Genomic DNA, 20,673 nt, shown 5'->3' with positions numbered 1-20,673 from the left:
AACAAAATTTTTTTCGAGAAAACTAAGCCATATCTTGCAAAACTAAGGTTCATTCCTTTGTACTATTAAGATATTTGCCCACCACACGTAAAAACTGCATTGAAAACAAAAAATGGCCATTGGACCTCAATTATCTTTCTCATCTGAACACACCCGTAACATGTGCGCAAAAAAGCGTACCGCCTGATTAAACAGCATAAATGTAAGCAACCTAAAGGGGTCATGCTAAACGAGTGAGAAAATAAAATTCACAAATGACGTGACTGGCAACTAACAATAACATGGGTAGTAAAAGCTTCTTAATTTAGACTCCAAGGGGCCAGAAGATTTGCCCAATTTATTCAATGGTGAAGACATTATCTCCCCTCAAAACATTCATCAGACACACTGGCGGCCTGTATGAATACGAAAGCCTTATAGTGCAATGGGTGAAATGTGGGGCTTTTGACAAGCATTAACATTTTCTCTGCTACTATTGTATTCAGCGTATTTCCACGCATACTGGCATGCCTTCCTCCGCATCTGGCAGCTGTAATCGCTGAAGGCCCGTTCTGGAAGCCTTTGCACAATTTTCCTGGCACTTCGAACTCAACCTTCGGATAATGTGCTCCGACTCTGTGGTTCCACCACAGTCGGATTTATGAAGCGAGCATTATATTCGATCGCTGCAGAATATCTAGCAATTCTCACATTGCAACTTCTCAAATACAATGCGCTAAAAACATGAAACACATATTTGGTTCGTACTAAAATATTTGCGCAACCCTACCGTTCAGAGAGAAGAAAAATTGTCACGCCAACGCTAAAGCAAAAACTACAGGTGGCAAGAATCTAACCGTAGATACCAAACGAAGCGCGAGCACAGTGGTGCATGAATTTAACGAGAGCCTCCATCAAGGATACAGGCAAGAACGTCGTAGGACAGCATGGTGAGGTACTTGAGCGAGTCCACCACAGGCACTATTAGATTGTCCCACGTCTGGATCTGGGACAGGATCTGCGTTCCAGGCAAAGCTAAATGCACTTGCAACTCAAGCCAGGGAATTAGGCCAAACTCACAATCAGGCTTGACAAGCACAAAAGAGTCCGATCAAGCCTTAACCGGTCTGTGGCCAGGACAGCCCAATACTCACATAGTCAAAGAGGAAACAGGGATTACTGTGGCTCAGCTTCCCTATCTGACGACCTGAGGGCTTCACATTCTCTTTACTTAGACGCCTGAGGAACAAAACAACAACAGTGTGAGGTCATTTCAACAACACACACTACAGAATCCACCAGGACTCACTTTTAATCTGGAGCAACTTGAACAATGCAGCAAAGAGGCATGGGAGGACTAAACAGTGCATGAGAGTTGGGAAAGGTTTAAAAAATGCGCAGACCCATTCTGCACCTGCTCTCAATGGCGAGATAAGATTAGGCCTTCATCAGCTGGTTTGCCAAATCCAGTTAACTTGCTGCCTTCCAGAATAATAAGCCAAATGTAAAACCATCTTGAGTGGTAAGCGAAGACTCGAAACCATTTATGTACAGAAGAACACACTCTCCCCCTTCATAACCAACTTTAACACAACAGGTACATTCGACTTCACTTGGTAAGAAGCTATGCAGTTTGAAAGGTCCATTGGCTGTTTGCAAAGTACCTTGTAATAATTATGCACATAATGCAAAGTAATCGAGGGCTACTATCTTAACCACAATCCTAGATTAAACACACAAATGTACCATTACCAGTAGGTTCGTTTTTGCCTTGCAGAAGACCCATTTTTAATTAGCTGACCCTCATTGGACTGCAAGAGCTTCAGTGCTAACAACTACTCAGGTACAGACACTACCTCCTCTGCAAGGCCTTTATATATAAACCAGCTTTTTTTTACCCTCGCACGCAGGATGCTAGCACGCTCCTACTCACGACTCCAGGTGCCCTCTGTTGGAGGCGCGCGGCCAGGGGACTGCAGTCGCGCGGGCGCCTCGCGTTGAATGTGTGTTTGTGAGCAAGCATTCTTCAATTCTGTCATTAGCACGCTCTATCACCTATGCATGTAGGTGTGTGCCGTGCATTGCTGCTCACATTTGTCCCTGTTCCGGAGTGCTACAGCAATTTGAAATACACTGTTCCATCGGTGACGCAATATACGAGGGTAGTCTACCATGCATGGTTACGAACTGTAAATCGCCATTTATGCGCAGCAGTGTCGTTTTTTTTGTTGATTTTTCTTTGGAAGGGGGGGAGGGGGTAACCTTCACGTTTTTGCTAGTTGATAGTGTACAAGGATGTATATTTTTGGACCTGATCGTCATAGTGAGAGATTTAACCGGATTGACGAGCTTCGCGCTGAAGTTTTCTTAGGCAAAACGTGTTTTTTCGACCAACAGTGGTTGTCTTTAGCTTTCATTTTTTCTTTAAGGAAATTAAGTATACGACTGCCAGGACTCCAAATTGTTATTTCCTTATTTCAGAGTGAAGTCTGTGTGCAAAACGGTAGAACGTAACAGCCTTTTGCTGTCACCTCGGACGCAACAAACAAGTCATTACTTGCTATTACCCGAATCAAGCGGTTAAGCAGCAGTTTTACACACACCAATAACATAATTAAATATACTCGTCTTGGCGCTGCAAAACTAACGAGAGCTGGCTGCTGTGTTAATCTGTCCAAGGATTAATACAAATAGCGAAACAGGGTTGTACCCTCCAGCAATGGCACTTGGTTAGGGATCTTGATTGCTGAGCCCGAAAACATAGGTTCCATCACAGAAGCTACGGCCACGCTTCAATGAAGACGAAGCTAAAGCGCCTGTGTAGTGTGCGATGTCAGCACACGTTAAAGAACCTAAACCAGTCAATAAATTTCTAAAGCGCTCCGCCACGGCTTACCTCATACCCGATGCCACTTTTGGACACTAAACTCCATATACCATATGAAAACTGAGTTGTTATGCTCCAATTAGCCTTTCTTTGCAGCTGTTTCTTTGGCATGTAGGAGAATGTACTTGCAGGATATAAATAAAAAGGTGCATTATGCTTGACATGCAGGCGCAACAGTTTGAAAGATGCTATGGAGTTCCAGGGATAAAAAGAAACGACCCTAATGCGGCCGTGTTCATAAATAAAGTGCATCAAAATCTGCCTGCCGTTAGCTTGTCAGCTCAGATGAACACAGCGATAATTTGTTGATGTGACTAGCACACACTACGCAAACGACAACACATCCTAATTGGTGACATTCAAAATGGCTGGCAGGAAGGAGGACGAGCACTTTAGAAATGGAATTAGTATATGCGAGTCATACGCAAGAGTAATGTTGGCAATTGTTCACAAACGTTTTATCATCAGTAAGGGACCAAAACGGCATTATTAGCGTAGCTGTGTAATGAGCATCAACACAGTTAACGTGAACGTCAAACTAAACCCCATAAATAACAAGTCGATTTTAGCTCTACGAAAATGCAAATAAACTTGCCCTAACACAACCGTGCGGAGAAAATATTTTTGGCGATGTTCTCTAGTGTCCGAAGGCTAGTTAACTGCGACTACCGTGAAGGCGCAGCCACAGCGATACCGTGGCCCCGCAGTCCCCAAGAAAGCGCCCGTGCGGTAGCGTGCTAGTCAGCAGACAATGGCAGCGCCAGGGAGCGGCTAAAAAATCTGGTCTATATATTACGGCTACAAGGCAAAAAAATCACTTTTATTTTACAATGTATGAAAACAGCCATTTTTTGTTTACCTGCAAATACTTGCTGCTTTGGCAAAGAAATCTCATAGGTAAAAAAAGCTTAGACTACATGCCAGCTAAGCGACCTTCCCTTTTAAAGTGAATACTGTCTGCTCTGTCTAGAATTTACTTCCAGCCACTAATCAAAGAACCATATGCAAGACCTTAATTAATAGCAACTCAGATGTACAAAGCAGACTGATATCGGCGACAATGCAAGCCAGTATGGTATCGATCCATTGCCATTCTTCTGCTGTATCCAAGATGCAAAATTTACAGGCCCTTAGGACATATCTCCACATCCACAAAGCCTAATAAACCATAACTAAGAATTGAATATGGCACGTGCATGTATGTAATAAGGAACCTTATTTAAAACCCTGTCCAATTCAATTTGCTTACCATACTGGCAAACAAGAAGGATCGGTCCAAAGACGACAGTAGAGCTAACAAGCTTGTGCCAATAATACCTGAAGCTGCATTAACAATGCATACTCTTTAATGGGTTCTGCCTAATATGAATTTGAATAAGAAGGCAATCAACTAGCTGTCATTGCTTCCTGCTAAGAAATCCTCTAGCAGCCTTATTTTGCTCTGCCCAAAAGCTCAAATATGCTTGATGAAAATTGCTCCACATTAAAATGCCCACACAGTTAATTGAAAAGATTTCAAAGTAGGTCCAGCATCATCGAACAGCAGAAGCATAATGTCTTGTATTGTGCAAGAAACAATTCTTCCTTTTCTTTCAAAGAAGTCTACAGGTCAGCAAGTTTCCATCAATGCTTTTACAAGGCCTTTTCTTTTTTTTTTTTCTCTGCCTGCACAGTGACATGATGCATTTTGAAAGCTTTTCAAAAACAAGTGTCACTGGAAATGTGCTATTTTCATAAATGTACTGATCATTCAGCCATCCCCCTCCACACAAATAAGACTGTGAATACAAGTCACAGGACAAACTTGAAGGCTTACGCACTTTACAGTCCAAGCACTTATTCCTAGCAGCTTGTTTTATGTCCGCAAGGCTTCAAAAATACATACTAGTTGGAGATCTGCACCTACTTGCTTCTGAAATCACTAGTAGCGAGAAATAAATTAGAAACCGCCTCAAGGTGCCACAATGTGGAAAACGAACTGACTACCTCTAACATTTTAAGAAAAAAGAAACAATGCACCAAGAAACAATCCTCTAAGATGAGACTGAAGCTTCAAAAAAAAATTGTGGCACATGTAAGCTGCAACGGTTGATCTGCCACTGTAACAAGAATCAATATTTTTTTTCAGTACCATTATGTACCCCTTTGCATTACTCCCTCTTATTCGAAAAATAAGAATAATTTAGAATCATATCACTATCTTCATATCATATTCACGTCTTGAAATAGCACACCACTTTCTTCTCGCACCTCTCGCAAACGATGACGAAAACACCATCACCACTGACACAACTGTCTCAGGGGACCGCACAAGCACTGTCCACTGAAGTACACCACAGATTCACAACAGACGCACTTGATCATCGCTGAAGGGCAGCTCCTGGAATCGCTGACTTTTCTTCTTCGCAGCGACACAGCTAGCTCACTGAGCATCAGCGAAGGACTCTGGCTTGAATGCAGGCGATGGACTGACAGTGCTGTCACGCTGCCATGGAACTTCTTAACTCGCCTCTCGCTCCCGTCAACTTATATCACCATGGTGCTTTCTTCCAATACTACTGATTTTGCAGATCTCGCTATGGATTTGGCTCAACGCAGCACATGACAGGTTGAAGGCTGTTGTATTTCCATGGACGTGTGCTTGACAAAATGATGCTGGAAGATTTTTGCCTTTGTGCATCCAGTTAAAAGTGAACTGGACTGCTTCAGAAAGCGCAAAGCTTGTGCTTGTACTTCAAGATTGTGTCGGCATAATGCTTGTTACCCCCATGGTCTTTCTCTCTCTCTCCTGGCTTCAACAGCAGCTACCAACAGGTGTGGTTCTCTCTTGCCAAATTCTTCCCCTCTTCCTGCACCAACATGCTGTCAAACTTCACTGCAGCACTCTTGCAAAAGCTTCCAAGCAGCCCCAACTTTATCAGCCGACGGCTTGCTGCTACTTGTATCTTGAAAATTTTCCAGTATCTTGAATGCTTGATTGATATGGCATGAAACGGCTGTCACAAAATCATATATTTCTTTTTCTTCTTCCCATTCAATGAACAGTTATGGAGCCTGTTGGACTTTCAAAAGATTCTTCCAAGTATCACAACTGCATCTCGAGATGCTCAAAGGAGTGAAGATGACAGTGGAAACTGCAGAGTGAGTGGTTGACTCGTTATAGGCCAGGTGCATTAAATTGAAGGATTGATTCTCAGGTGTTGAGGTAATTCAGCAACTCTTCAGGTTGAGGCAGCATTTCCCAGTAAAATAAGAAGTGATGTCTTCATCGCTTTTAAAAGCAGATCGGGGACATTTCTGGAGATGGTCTGGCACAATTCTTCAACAAACTTGACAGCTCATGTTATCCAGCTTGATTTAACCATCAGACTTGAATCAGACTTGAATCAGACTTGTATCAGACTTGATAGAAATAGCAGGAACTGCAGACATCAGACACGCTTAGAGGGCCAGGCCTTAATGATGACACCGATGGCTCATTAGCACAGGCGACGATCCCTCAGGAGCCCGACGATGCTTCCTCGTGCAGATGACGCGAGTGATGATGCAGGTCATTCACAATGCAGACGCAGCAACACGATGATTCCTGGCGACGGAAGTAGCAGACTGCAGCAAAGCTGTGGCAAAGGGCTCCAGCCGCCGAGCCCCATCACCTCCCGATTATCCTCGGTGACGGTGTAGCGACTCTCCAGGGATTGACCAGGAGGAACCCGAAATGCCCGTTGTTGGGACGATGCGACCCGACAGCATTCATCCTGCTGGTGCTCTGAACAAAGAGCAACTTCAGTATGTCTCGTGTGGACCGCAAACCAACTTCAAGCATGCACTGCGGAGCGCCAGAAGACAGACCAAACGCGGCTTTCTCTGGCAAAGCCCAGCAAGGTAGAAACCAGATGAACCAAATTTGCTGCTGTTCCACTTCCTATTTGCTTACTCGTTTATCTTCCATGACAGGATCATTTATACTTCATGGTTGACTGGTGTGCAAACATGCTTCTTCAAGAACAGCCATCATCAATATCAGAGACTATACTCAACCCTCCCATCCTACCTAATCTTTACAGCATATAATGATACACTAAGCTGTCCATTCCATCCTAAGCACCCTTTTCGAAAAAGAAAAACAAATGCGGGCCTTCCTCAAAGGTACAACATTCCCTACTAAAACCTCAACAGGTACTCGTATGAAGTGATGGCCATAATAAGTTGCTTACTGTAGTCAGGTTATTTTTTCACCTTTGCCAATGTATACTATACAAAGCAATTTATGCCAAAGACCAGGGCATTTTTGGAGAAAACCGAAATCATACAATAGGGAGCAGTACAGAACATTTTTAGACCTGCCTCTAGAGCTTGCTGCTGCGGGTACAAAAAAGGCAGGTACTGTGGGCTGTTATTTTAACAGCGCCTACACAAGGATATAAGGTGGATTAAATTTCAGATCAAATAAGAAACGAAAACATACTTCATGATGTACTTTATCTTCTTAAGCGAGTCTGCTTTGACCTTGATGAGAAGGGGGTGACTCTTGTAGGCCGAATTCTTCCAATGATGATACAGAAGGTACCTGAAACAATTCACATTGCCTGAACTGAACAGAGACAGGCTGGAGGCCAACAGTATAAAAGATTTTTCACTGAAGCGTGCACTTCGACATGCCACATTAATCAAAACTCGCATAAAAACATCCTAAAATGATGGATTACACGCATGCAAAATCGACAGTATATGAAGTCTAAAGAGCATGAACTCGGCAATACGAAGATCCTTTTTCAATCCAAGCCAGTGGTGGAATTGACGCCAAGCTTCTAGCAGCCTTTTTAGGAGCAGATATTGCAATTTGTAACAGCAATTTCACGCTCTGTACCAATCAAAATGGCCCTATGCAGCAAACGTTCCAGCTTTTGTAGCAGAAATAGTTGCACGTAAAATTATTTTGCCTACTGCAACGCAAAAGCGAAGTTGGAGAGAAACATTACCTTTCAGAATAACCAATTTTAGAGTTTCACTTCGATCGCAGTAAAACATTGTCATATACCCTACTTCAAAATTTTCAGCATCACTATTAAAGAAATGAATGCGGACATTGTCAAAAACGTTTGCCAAACGCAGTAGCACATCTATAAAATAACTAGATACATGAAAAAGACAATGCCGGCTTATTTAGCATGGTTAAGCAAAATGTGAATTAGGTTTGCCAGCACTTGAGTTCTCACTGCGTTTTCTGGTCACACACACTCACTACACAGAGTCGTAAGCTAACACGGTACGTGCCATCTGATCCAGACATAAAGCCCCGCTTTAACCAAGCCAAACGACATTGTTTATAACGATCAAATTATTGGCCATTATCAGTTTTCCCATTGCCATAGGGGTATAAAATAAACGAGATATAACGATCGGTTATCGGAGGTACATCAGATACAATAATAGCGTTGTCGCCACCCAGTAGATCTTTACCCTGAAAATTTGTCTTAATGTTTGATGAAAAAAAATATGCGAAAACTCTCTACAAAAACAGCGAAAGCGAAACGGCGTGGAGAAATCTGCAAGGGCCATTGGGTGTGATTAGGAAACGAGCACCATCATCACAATTGCTTTCTATAGCCGCACAAAGCGTGCGGCTGTATCGTCATCGCTAATTGTGTGTCCGTGGAAGATGGCGCCGACAACGACAATACGATAGCTCTCGAGATGAAACAGCAAGATTCATCAAGATTTCTGGCAGGGTTTCAAGGTTGGAAGCCTCGTGAAAAAATATGGGCATTCGTGCTTAACGATTTTAACAATCATCAAGACTAGAGATGTCCTGCAGGTCATACAGTCTTGATCGGTTTCGTGCATGCAAAAAGGACTGCTGCCAGCGTACGCGCTACTGGAAGCGATGCTCACCGCTATTGTCAAGCTTCAGCTGCCGCTCAAGCAAGCATGAATTTCAAATACTTTTTTAGTATGCTTAAGTTACTGTATGACTACTGATATAGCCTGTAATAAAGTGTTTAGTGCTCTTTACAATGATTAGCATTGTCCAACCAGATCCATTCGTCCTTAGTAAGTAGGCAAGTCTACATGCATGGGGAAAAAAGTGGGGTGTTTTTTTTTTCTTTTTTTTTTCTTTTTTTTTCTTTTTTCTTTTTTTTTTTTTTTGCTGGTCCAGATATAACGATAACTGGTTATAACGATCGAATTTTTCAGTTTTTTTTCAATACTGTTACAAGTGGACTGCACTGTAGTGTGTCTGACCATGGATTCATGTGTGCAGGTGGGTTTGATTCCCATCTCAAAAAGTGCCTGCCCATGCTGGCAGCTCCTGCCAATTTCGCCACAACATGCAGTCTCACCGACATCACACAAACCACTAATCAATCAGCGCATGGCCATGTCACTCGGCAGCAGTCGCCAGTACGGCAACTTTGGATAATAGCATTAAGGCTCCAAATCCGCCTATTGCCCACCAAGGATAGTGCATCTTACGTAGAATCCAAGGATCCCTGTTTATGGTTTCAAGGCCAGCTTCAGACAGACATTGGCAAAATCACTGAATAGGGGCCCTAGTGGTAACAAATTAAAAAAATAATAAAAAATCTGCAGAAAATATAAGGATGATATCCTTGAAACTAAAGCCACCAGGTATTATTTTGAAACATTCTTCATTGAATGATTCTGGCAGGCCAGGAAGGTGCTAATGTTAACGAAACACACAGTTCAAGAAATGGGGCTCAGTTTACAATACCAGCGGCACACCCATCTCTTCAAAATATCTTCACAATGCCTGGAAAGCAGCGCTGGCAGAGGGATTTCATCTAAATGCTTCTTTCATTAAGACATAGTGTATACCGAGTGCTCAAAGTCTGCTGTGCACAGACCTCCAACGAGCTCAAAAAAACCTGCTGCATTTCAACAATAATCAGTAAACAGTTTTCACAGCAATACTATATACTCATGCAAGGCCCACCTCTGTGTAAGGGCTGCACCCCCCCCCCCCCCCCCTCAACTTGGGGGCTGGTAATTCAGGGGGGGGGAAAAAGCAAGAAAAAAAAAATGCAGCATATTTGCAAAGTTAATAGAATGCGAAGTAAGAGTGCTAGCACTGCTTACTCCTGCGATACTTTTCTAAGCATTTTTACACTTTGTCGAAGAACAAGGAAGGGCGCTTGGAGGTGAGCGCCCGTTAAGATGCAGAGCTGCTTCACGATGCAGTGAGCGGCGCAGAGCCCAAGCTGCCTAGGCTGAGGGAACAACGCGAGTACGCGTCTGCTGTCCTTAAATGCTGAGGCATGATTAAGTGAGGGGAGAGAGGCTGAACTCCCTCCACGAAGTAACAGGTGATTGTACCTACAACACTGCCCATCACATTTGTGCCACAGCGGCCTCCACTGTGATATACGCCTCTCTCTCGTTAGCTGCGGCTATTCGACTGCTCAGCCTCTTCTGGCTAGACCACCTGACGCATGCATCCCAACCTTCTTTTTCGCACTTCAAGCTCACGGTGAGAGAGAGAGAGAGAAAGCGACCTCAGACAGATGTTGGTGGAGTCCGTGACTGCGGCTAGTAGTGCTACGCACTAAAACTGTTTCATGCGTGCACAATTTCGGCTGCATAAAAATCATTACGGCCATGAACATGTCGTCCTGCACACATCAACCTGGAGCTAAGTGGACACGCACCATCAGCAATGATACATACTACAGATACAGCGAACAAAATTTTCACTGAAAATCTGATTCCATTATAATGAGGTTCAACTACGAAACAATTCTTTTAGCCGACAATTTTTTTTTTAATAGCCGGCCGGTAAGTTAAGGTTGCGGCCATTACACAAGTATGTACGGTAATTTCACTCAGGTGCAGGTATGTTACGCAAGTTGACATCACTCTGGGAAAAGAAAAAGAAATCAAGAATCTTACTGAAGAAAAGTCACGCTGCATGTGCTCCGGTTATATAAGAGGGCTGTTTTGCGAATACAAGCCTCAATTTTTACTCAATGTTGCATTCTGCTTCTTCCTGGCCACTGCATCCATTGAGCATCCACGCTAACCACATTCAGTAAAGGAGGAAGACTCATCCAATATAGCAGCACATTCTGGGCAGGCCAACACTGATACTACGTCGACACACCGTACACTGCAGAGGCGTGCATGGAGCGCAACTACTGACCTCTGCTGATAGGGGAAGAGCTTCACCAGAGACCAGATTTCATCAGCCACACAGCAATTGCACTCCATCAGTGACAGTGACGGGAGCAGCGTCTCCCCGAGCAGGGTGAGCAGGTCAAAGCGCAGCTCAGACGCTGCCGAGCCCTTCTGATGCAGGAAGGCCCGGCCCAGCCGGACTACCTTGATAATCAGCACGGGGTCTATGTGCATTAGCGGGCCCAGAGCCATGAGCATAGGCAGCACCAGGGTCCGGAATTCGCCAAATGTCTCCACCAGGGGCAGTGGCCGCAGGCCTCCAGGCGGGGGTCCGTAAGATCGGCGGAAACCTTCGGGCAGTCCGCTGTGCCTGTCGACACACAAACAGGAACCACGCCATGTCACCCTGCAAGCACTCGCATCCCCACTGCTCCACGAGGCTAATGGTCCATACAGCCTGTGCAAACTTTTGCTACCCTTCGCATCTTTATGACAACAACTTATGGGCCTCAAGTAGGAAGCCCACAAGCACGCGTGCACCATCTTTACTCACATAATAAATGCACACCCCAACCTTCCCACAAAGAATAAGAAAAAAAAATTGACATGTTAAAAAACAATAAAACTGTTTATGCACATATTTCTCGTCTATTGCCTCTTAAATGACAGAAACACCGAAGACGATGCTGTGTTCATGCAAATATTTGGGTCTCTCATGAAATCATATTCAGCTATATTTGTAGCCATGTTACAATCGTGTTAAACAGGTACTTCCGCAAATTGTAAAAGAAAAATCTTGTAACTGAAAAGAGACGATAAGAGAGGTGTGATGGTATTTTTTTTTATAAACCAAAAAGACGTATTTAGTCAGTAGCCATTTAATTACCTGGCAGAATCTTCAGGGCCATGTCATCACCAACTGACATAGTAAAAACGCTAGTATAGTAAAGGTTTTTGTCAGTCCGAGTAACTTGCTACAAAGGAGTTTTATGCCGTGGTGGAAGGTTCCAGACATTCCTCTTAGAATCATTTCCTTTAGTTATGGGCAGATTTGCACCTGACTTGCGCCATTTGTGCATTTTCTCATACTCATTCCAAAACTGCAAACTTTTTTTACCTAATGCAAGTAGTTTTAAATTAAAGAAAGCCGGTCTTTTGTTTGGAGGAATCATGCTTAGAAAACGTTAGATCCTGTGGAAAAGATTTCTAACCTTAAATGATCTATAATCGCAGAGGGCTGCAATAAGGCATAAATGGGCATTCCAGGATGACTTAGACAAAAGTTGTGGCTTGCCAAACTTTCAAAAGAAAAAGGCCATTTTGGTGACTGAGACAAATAATTTATTTGTATAATTCTGGCAAATAATTAAAAGCTGTGTTACTGCAGAACTTATGTGTTTATCTTTCTGGCAAAAAAGGGATTCTAGAGATAGCTGATATAGAACCCAGAGATATCACTTCTCCAAAATGGTGACTGTGTCCAAAATTCAATTTTAAGAAATCGGCGAATAATGCTTTTGGCATATTTTTTAATTGCCAAGGGTGACAGCCACTCATTAAATGAATTATGACTGGCATTAGGTGTGGATACACTGCTTCCCGTCAAGGTAATTGCGCCTACAACTCAGAAGCAAGTTTATTTCGACAAGGTTTGCGATTTTGTATGCCGCACGTGAAGCCTTTTCGCGACCGCCGCTGCCACTGTGCCACGAACCTTTCTGTGTACTTCATCTGTCACGCCCATGAAAACTGCGTAGGTATCACCTGCACTGTCGTGATCACGATGCTCGTACGTGGCAAGAATCGCTTCGAGGAAATCGTCAGCGCTTCACTTTGCTGTGCCCCTCTGTGCTGCGCCGAGCACCATCAGCTATGGCCTATCGCGGAGCATTGACGCTTCATCACTGATTGCGGATAACAGGATGCCGCTATGCTGCATCACCGCCACACCTCTTATCTCTAGCTTCCTTCATTTTTTAGATCAGTATGATGCTTGAATCTAAATTTTTCGCGTTTTATGACGTCATCGTGACAACAGAATGTCGCTAAACCAGCTAGGTCTTACTGCGAGAACTTTTCAAAATGGTGCAAGCCCGCAAGCAGTCGACGCCGGCAGCCAACCAAAAGTAATCAGTTTTGTCACATGCTTTTGAAGCACAATAGCAGTGTGTTTTGAGCAATCTTGCCCCTTTGTTTTCCGCTTCGGGTGTCTGCTCATGGACACTGATCAGAGATATAGGAATAGAATCACGCTCTTTCGAACGAGATCAAAATGATGCCAGTGGAGCATGTACTTCTCGAACTGTGGCCGATCAAATCTCAGCGCAATTTGACCTCAATTTAAAGGGCCAAGCGTTCAGATTCGCAACTTTGGAACGCCGCAACGTGCGAAATAGGTGATATTTTTCAACCAAATTTTGCAGCTAGCTGCGGAAACATCTCAGGAGCACGAAAATAAAGAAATCGAAAATCCAATTTTTAGACCGATTTTCGGCCGCAAACAGCCGTGTCCTCCCCTAAGATGCATTGCCATCATACAGCCCACAAGCGCCTTACTTTTTGCCTCCATCGAAAAACAACTGCCATGGCTGGGATTCAGTCCTGCATTCATATACAGCAGTCGAGCACACTAACCATTAATTGCGCCACTGCAACGAGCGCCTTCCTAAAAGAATCGGGCATCATCACACGATTATAACCAAACTCACAAAACCAAAGCCTTTTCAATACCTAAAGCAAAACCCTCCTTTCCTTATAGCACTCGTGAAGACTCCTCTAGACCTATGCAAACAGTGTGTAGCGATGTTGTTGCATTCGCCAAATCCAAAAATGTCAAATTTTCGCTCACTACGAAACATCACACATTGGTCCTGAATACGAAGTGTATGATAAGGGGCAAACGTCCAATTTTTCGTTGGCTTCTTTCTTCCTTACTTCAAATGTTGTGCATTGCTCCAATATGCATAATAAACACACTGTGATTTATACACGCGCGGTAAATAATTTGTTATTGCATTATTTACACCGAGTGATTTTGGTTTATATTGAGCTCCGGGTAGTTAGTGCAGTGATGTCAGACCCACAGAACACCAACAACCTTAGTCATACAGCCCCCAAAAGTCATAATGAATCGCCTGTCCTGTGCTACAAGGAGTCAGGTAGAGTGAATTTTGGTACACGATTTTTGCACAAGCCCAATTGATGATTGGTTACTGCAGATTTCTGTATCTACTATTACAGCAAATATTGGATATAACAAACTCATTTATCGCTACAATGCTACTTCGTTGTGACAATGTTCGACTGTATATTTAAAACCAAGTTAATAGGGCGTTCAATATGCGAATGAAGATGGCATATGCCAAAAGCTACACCGAGCTATGGCCATGCTGCAGTTTAGAATTCGAGACCACTTTGAGCAGCCAGCGTTGCTCACTTTGAGTACAGCGGTTCCACCAAGGCGTGCACAAGCAGGCACAGACGGCGGGCGATGTGTGGGTGAGATACAGCGTAGTGCTCGGGCATCAGTTTCATCAGCTGCTGGGCATTGGGCCAGTCGCCCACCTCCAGGAGGGCCTCGCAAAGGCCCAGCTTTTGGTTCTCTTCCTGCACAGAGGCAATATGTTACAATGCCCAGGAATCAAGCCAAATATGCAACCACATCTTAATGACTTCAATCTTGAAGCAGACAACTTGAAATGACTTATGAAAACTTAGCTCAGCTGCATGGACATTAAAGAACATTCCCAATGGACATTTCCACAGCTGACATGTGCATGAAAAATGAGAGTTTTCAGAGCAATTTTTCTGTTTTGAGTTTCTGCTCATAAAATCATCTTTGGACATTCATCTACAACTTCACAAAAGATCAAGGTGAAATTCGAATGCGAAGTTAGTAAAACGAAGTCCATTTCAAGTTTATAGGCTGTGGCTGGCTCTTACGCATAACTCCGAGAGGATGCTTCAGAAGCAACAAGAAAAGTGCCCCAGAAAGACTTGCCAAGCTGAGGTCGTCGTCCTTGTCCTCATCCTTCTTGTCATCATCCTTTTTCTCAGAGGACATAATCACCATGGCTGTGCGTCGGGCATACTGCAGCGCAGCATTTTCCTCCTTTTTGTGCTGCTTAGCCAAGGCTGTATCGTCCGGCAGGAGCTACATACGAGAGTTACATATGAGCAGTGAAGTCATCGTAAGCAGTGCACCGTCCCGAAGCTGCAAGTGCACACAGTTGGGCCTGCTTATTATATTCAAATCGGCAGTCAATTTCTGTCTTCGTCGCAATATAAATACAGTCGAACCCGGATATATCGAACTCGAAGGGGATTGCGAAATAGTTCGATATATCGATAATTCGATATACAGAAATCGGCTTGTGACGGCACTTATGATGCGAAAAAACGATACCGTATTTGTCACGTAATCAACCCACTCGCATAATGAACCCACCCTCCACTTTTGCACCCCAGAATTTGGAAAAGAAAAAAAAAAAAAGCGTTAAGGCCAGCTCGCTCACATGCAAGCGATTGAGCGATCTCAGCGACGAGCGGCAGCGACAGAGCGAAAGATTTCAAACTTGTTGGAACTGTGTCCCTCTTGCCGCTCCGCAGCTCGATTTCTCAAAACAAATCGCGAGCGTTTTCGCTTGCATGCGGCACTCCTTGCATTGCATGCGTTTTCGCGCGTCATTCCGTTTCGTTCGTCTCATCCACAGCTCATTTCTTGGCAGCGTGCCAAGATGGGCAGCGATAACTTCGAGCGTGTCTATCTTTTGATAGCTCCTGCTGGTGGCGGGGAGCGAACTTGGCAGAGTGCCCATGATGGCGTGATAGCACAAGCCTGGTTCGATTTATCACGCCGCGCTTGGGGCGGCCGTCATGATCGCAGCAGCTGACCGCGTGCTTTCGTAGATTCATACATGCAAAGATAAATGACTCCCGCAAAAAAAAAAAAAAAAAAAAAAAAAAAAAAAAAAAAAAAAAAAAAAAATCTCGTTGCTTTTAAACGACCGCAGCCGCCATATCTTACGCTACGCCGCGCGTACAGCACTACGATAAGAATGGATGACTGGCAAAAAAAAAAAAAAAAGAGAGAGAGAGAGAGAAAAAAAGCTGCTGCTTCTTAACGTCGCAGGCGCCATAGCCACGTCAGCCGCAGCCGCTGCGCAAGAGGGTTCGCAACACACGCTGGAGAGAAAGGGAGAGTAAACTTTAATTGGTTAACGGAATTGTGGGGAAAGCGTCGGAGGTCTGTCTGAAAATGGGCTGAGCTGGCTTGGCGCATGCATGCGCGTGCTGAAGGAGACAGATACCTCGGCAAAAGAATGGGCACACCCACACATATAGCTTGCAAACGGCATGTGCTGGCCCGCGGGAAACGATAACGTGACATGAAAACGTCACTTGGCAAACGGCCAAGGGTGATGCGATTGTCCTTGGGGAAGGCACACTTTCCAGTGCGTGGGGCGGAGTTCGATATATGGAATGACCGGTGAAATTGAGTTCGATATATGACGCGGCTTTCCTATACTTTTACATGGGATTTTCAAGGGGATATTCCGCGAGTTCCATATAACCAAATTTCGATATATCTGGATTCGATATAACCGGGTTAAACTGTACTACACACCTTCGGACGAAGAAAGTAGCCAAGAAAAAAATGTACGAAAAAAGTGTATGCCCACGCTATCGCACCACATAGAGCCACATGTGCACGATGCAGCAGTTACTGGTGTGATTTCGTTTCCGCGCTTTCCCAGTTTGTGACAGCATTTGAGTGGTTGAAACGCATCATGGGTCCTGCAGTCTGATGAAATAAATATCCAAGATCTAAGCGAGCTACAGTCAACGACAGATTTTTTGGACCCCCTCTCGGAAACATAAAAATGTCCGAAAATTCAGGCAGTCCGGAAAAATGAATGCATGCAAAAAAAAAAACACACCATAAAGATAAAGAGGGTCAAGGGCAAAGTAGGCTTCCGAAACTCTGCCAAAGCATCAGTGAGGTGGCTCTGAAAAGAGCCGTTCAAAAACTCTGTATGAAGCAGACAGCCGGTTTATTACATATGTGTTGTCAGGGGAGCCGGTGTTATTGCTGCAGTAACAACTTGTTGATCGCTGTTTGGAGTGCGTTCCGCTTACATGCGATCACATTCGCCTCGATCTGAGCAAGGGTAATGTCAGCACTGTACACCGATGAAAGCGTCAACAATGCTCGCGTCAACTCTGCGCTCGTAGGCGGCGCAGGCGTTGGCTCTTCAACATCGGAGTCTTCCGAATCCATCACAACCTGAGGGACTATTTCTTCATCGGTTAGTTCTGCGCAGAAGTCAAGCTCGTTGTCAGCGTCGACGAACTGTTCAAAAGTTATTTCAGTGGGTATAAAAACCCCAGCAAAGAGGAGGTCGTTAATCACGTTGTCGCTCTCAGGCAAGTCTGCTGCCTCTCCAACGTGGCGAAAACAGTTGTAAATGCATAGCACCGTGGCACAACCACGCACCAAGCTAGCCAAGCACCATGTGCGCCATGTGGTCCGTGCAAACGCCATGACGGCGCCTCCGGAGTTTTGCAGAGCTGGCGAACATAGCCAGCATGGCCACACTAAATCGGTGTGTGTCTGCTAGATTCGACTAGTTTTGGTTCAAAGCAGTGATACCAGTGAAACGCTTAGTAGATTTCTGGGAGATAGCCAAAATGGCAGCTTTGTATATAACACAATTGTGGTTTCTGACCTTCCATCAAGTCAAAAAGTCCGGAAAATTGAACGGCGGGGGGTTCGAGCACCTGAAATTTCAGAGGTCCTTATACATTGATTCTATGGTGCTCGTGGCGGTGCCGTGAAGACAAAAAATATCGGGCATGCCCGAAAATTCGGTCGTTGACTGTATATGTCACCATGATTACTTATAGCAGTTCAAGGTCCATGGTTCCAAATGTGAGTGCCTTCCTGTCCGATTTAGAGTAGATTTGAAAAATCTGAACTGCTATAAACTCACTAATGCTTGTTATATCAGAAACTTATTTCTAATATTGTATTCGTTATGCTTTCTAGTACCTAGCAATGTGTCCATGTGAACGTTTTTTAGTGCGGTTATTTTTTCATTGTTTCCACAAATTATGAACAATTAATTTCATTTGTCCTTTGAACTAATTGGCCAATTGCAAAAATAGTTACAAATTTGAAATCAGTGCAAGAAACTGAATCAGAACATCAGGTTTTATGAAATCTGGACAAAAATTAGAAAAATAGCTTTAAGAGCCATGTCCCCTCTTAATGCCTGGTAGGCTTCATAGTAATTAAACAAATTATGCTGACGATGGATGACCTTTTCTTTTTCTTGATGCTCTCCGTAGCACCGAAACACTAATCCCACATAGGCTTAATGCAAAGCAACAATGGCAAAGAAAAGAATCAGGAGACATAGGGACTGAACTGGCTTGTCCCGAATATACCGTCAGCTACTGAGAATTTATTCAAGATTGTGAGAGTATCTCTGGCATTTACCGGCACAAATACTCCAGACCGACAACCGTGCATAATTCCGAAGCAGCGCCTCAGCAGCTGCTTCGGAACCTTCACAGGAAGAATACCGGTTTTCATATTGCAAAGCCTTCTATAAAATTCTGCACCAGCAAACAAGCCGCAACCACTTTGACTTGATTTAACTTTCATTGGCTGCTTGTCCAATGATGCTGCTATCCTTAATGCAGCCCAACGTTGGTACAGCCGTTGATGGGTGTTTGCCATGCGGCTGTGCACTCTGAAGGAAGTTCTTTGCAAAAACAATTCTTGCATGCAGAGACAATTTTCCATGAGATACAGGGCAGTGCTCGTACAATTGGAAAGTGCAGTTAAAATTGGAGGGTCTCCCGAGCAAATTGAGAGGGTTGGCAGGTATGATGTGTAAGGGCACGAAACATTTGGAAAAAACGAAGTGATCCCTGCTCACCATTGCAGTCAACTGACAGGATGTATTGCAAAATCTCCTGTGTATCAAAAACAACACGAGTGCAATGTGCCAATAAATGCCTTTGTATCTTTCATTCAAAAGTTAGTTTTCCAAATTAGGCAGTTTGGATCCTACATTTTGCTAAATACAACTTTTTTTTTTACATGTTAGAAAAAATATTGTTACGGGGCGACAAGTAACAATACAGTGAAACCTCGTTATAACGAACAGTTAAAAAATCGGAAAATAGTTCGCTCTATCCGTAATTCGTAATATAAAATTTCGTAGAAAATCCATGCAAGAGCAGCAAAATTCAATCAGAGAAGGCACAGCAACTCGGAGGGTGCCTTCTTGGGTCACGTCCGTTTATTTGCGCGCAAAGAACTGCGTTATCGCGGCCTGCTTTTTTGTGTTGATCGCGTTCAGTACCACGCCCTGTTCCACAGTTTGCAAACGCTCAACAAGGGCAAACCCACTGCTCTCAATAGCACTGTAGTGGCGGCGCAGTAAATCCAATGCAGCAAGCGCTTCTTGTGAAGTCGGAATGTTCTCATCATTTGCACGGTCAGCCTGAGCTTCGTCTGCGGGATGTCCAGAAACTTCCACAGAGATTTCGCCGTCCGTCAGTACAGCCGTGGTCGCCGCGATGTCGTCGCAGCCTACAAAGTCCTCTACAGTCATTGTTGCGGGCATGTCACCTCATCAAACCCGCGGAGCTCTGCTTCTGCTTCGTCCCTTGATGCGCGGGCCTCTGCTGGAACAAAAGCTGCGTGCCGAAAGCAGTTGGCAATCGTTTCGCCTTTCAAAGTCGATCTTCAAGTCCTGCTTCATAACAAGCTTCACGAGAAGAGTGTCAATCAGTCTCTTCTTGTAAACTGCCTTTATCTTGAGCTTTGTCTTTAATCTCAGTTCTGCTCTTTTTTTCACGTTCACCGCCATCACAGCACTAAGCACACCCGCGCAACACACTCGGCACGACAACCGACAGCAGCCTCCGCCGAACGCTACGACGGCCACGCCGCTGCTAACACTAAAACCAAAAAACGCGAATGGCGCAAAAACCAAAAGAGGAAGTTGTTTCCTTCCTCCATGCAAAAAGGCAAAAACAACATTCGATCGTGCCGCTGCCGCCGCCGCTGAAGCGGCGCTGTCGGTGATTGTGAGATGCAAACGATTTCTTATGGCCTCCGAGATCACCTCCGTGCGCACAAACAGGCGCGCGGGAGTAATCTCAGAGGCCATAGATTTCTTCGGCTGTCAACTCCCAATGCCGTCGTGGCATCTGTGGCGCTGTCAGCGCCTGCGAGGTAATCCTGAACGTTTGCTGCGCCGCATAACACACATGCAGTGCAACGAAGCCTGCCTCCTGCTATTAAAGTGAGGTAGTGCTTGGCGTCGCGAAGTTCGTAATATCCATTTTATGCCGAACCGTGTTCGCTATGGGAAGTTAAAAATACATGTGTTCGACAAAAATATTTCGGAAGAGTTCGCTATATTCAATAATTCGTTATATGCGTGTTCGTTATATCGAGGTTTGACTGTATGTCGATATGTTACTGCGATAGGCAAGAGCAGTTAAAAATACATGTGTTCGACAAAAATATTTCGGAAGAGTTCGCTATATTCAATAATTCGTTATATGCGTGTTCGTTATATCGAGGTTTGACTGTATGTCGATATGTTACTGCGATAGGCAAGAGCTGCTGCGAGAGGAATTCCTAGTCACCG

The 20,673-nt window shown here is 44.3% G+C and overlaps 1 protein-coding gene across 5 annotated transcripts in view; it reads right to left on the bottom strand.

Annotated features, from left to right (window-relative positions):
- tho2 (THO complex subunit 2-like protein) overlaps positions 1-20,673 on the bottom strand; it is a 76,974-nt gene that overhangs the window by 43,905 nt on the left and 12,396 nt on the right. For all 5 annotated transcript variants that reach the window (XM_084601619.1, XM_084601621.1, XM_084601622.1 and 2 more), the window contains exons 10-15: positions 14,996-15,152; positions 14,436-14,601; positions 11,025-11,369; positions 7,332-7,433; positions 1,134-1,218; positions 904-997 (exon numbers count right to left, since the gene is read on the bottom strand). In XM_084601619.1, coding sequence (XP_084457745.1) covers positions 904-997; positions 1,134-1,218; positions 7,332-7,433; positions 11,025-11,369; positions 14,436-14,601; positions 14,996-15,152 — 949 coding nt within the window. The remainder of the gene's footprint in view (positions 1-903; positions 998-1,133; positions 1,219-7,331; positions 7,434-11,024; positions 11,370-14,435; positions 14,602-14,995; positions 15,153-20,673) is intronic.

This window comes from Amblyomma maculatum, chromosome 4, assembly GCF_055883805.1.
Source record: "Amblyomma maculatum isolate TAMU_Amacu chromosome 4, ASM5588380v1, whole genome shotgun sequence".
Lineage (NCBI taxonomy): Eukaryota > Metazoa > Arthropoda > Arachnida > Ixodida > Ixodidae > Amblyomma > Amblyomma maculatum.
Note: the sequence above shows the minus strand (reverse complement) of the source record. Positions and strands in the feature narration are given on the sequence as shown.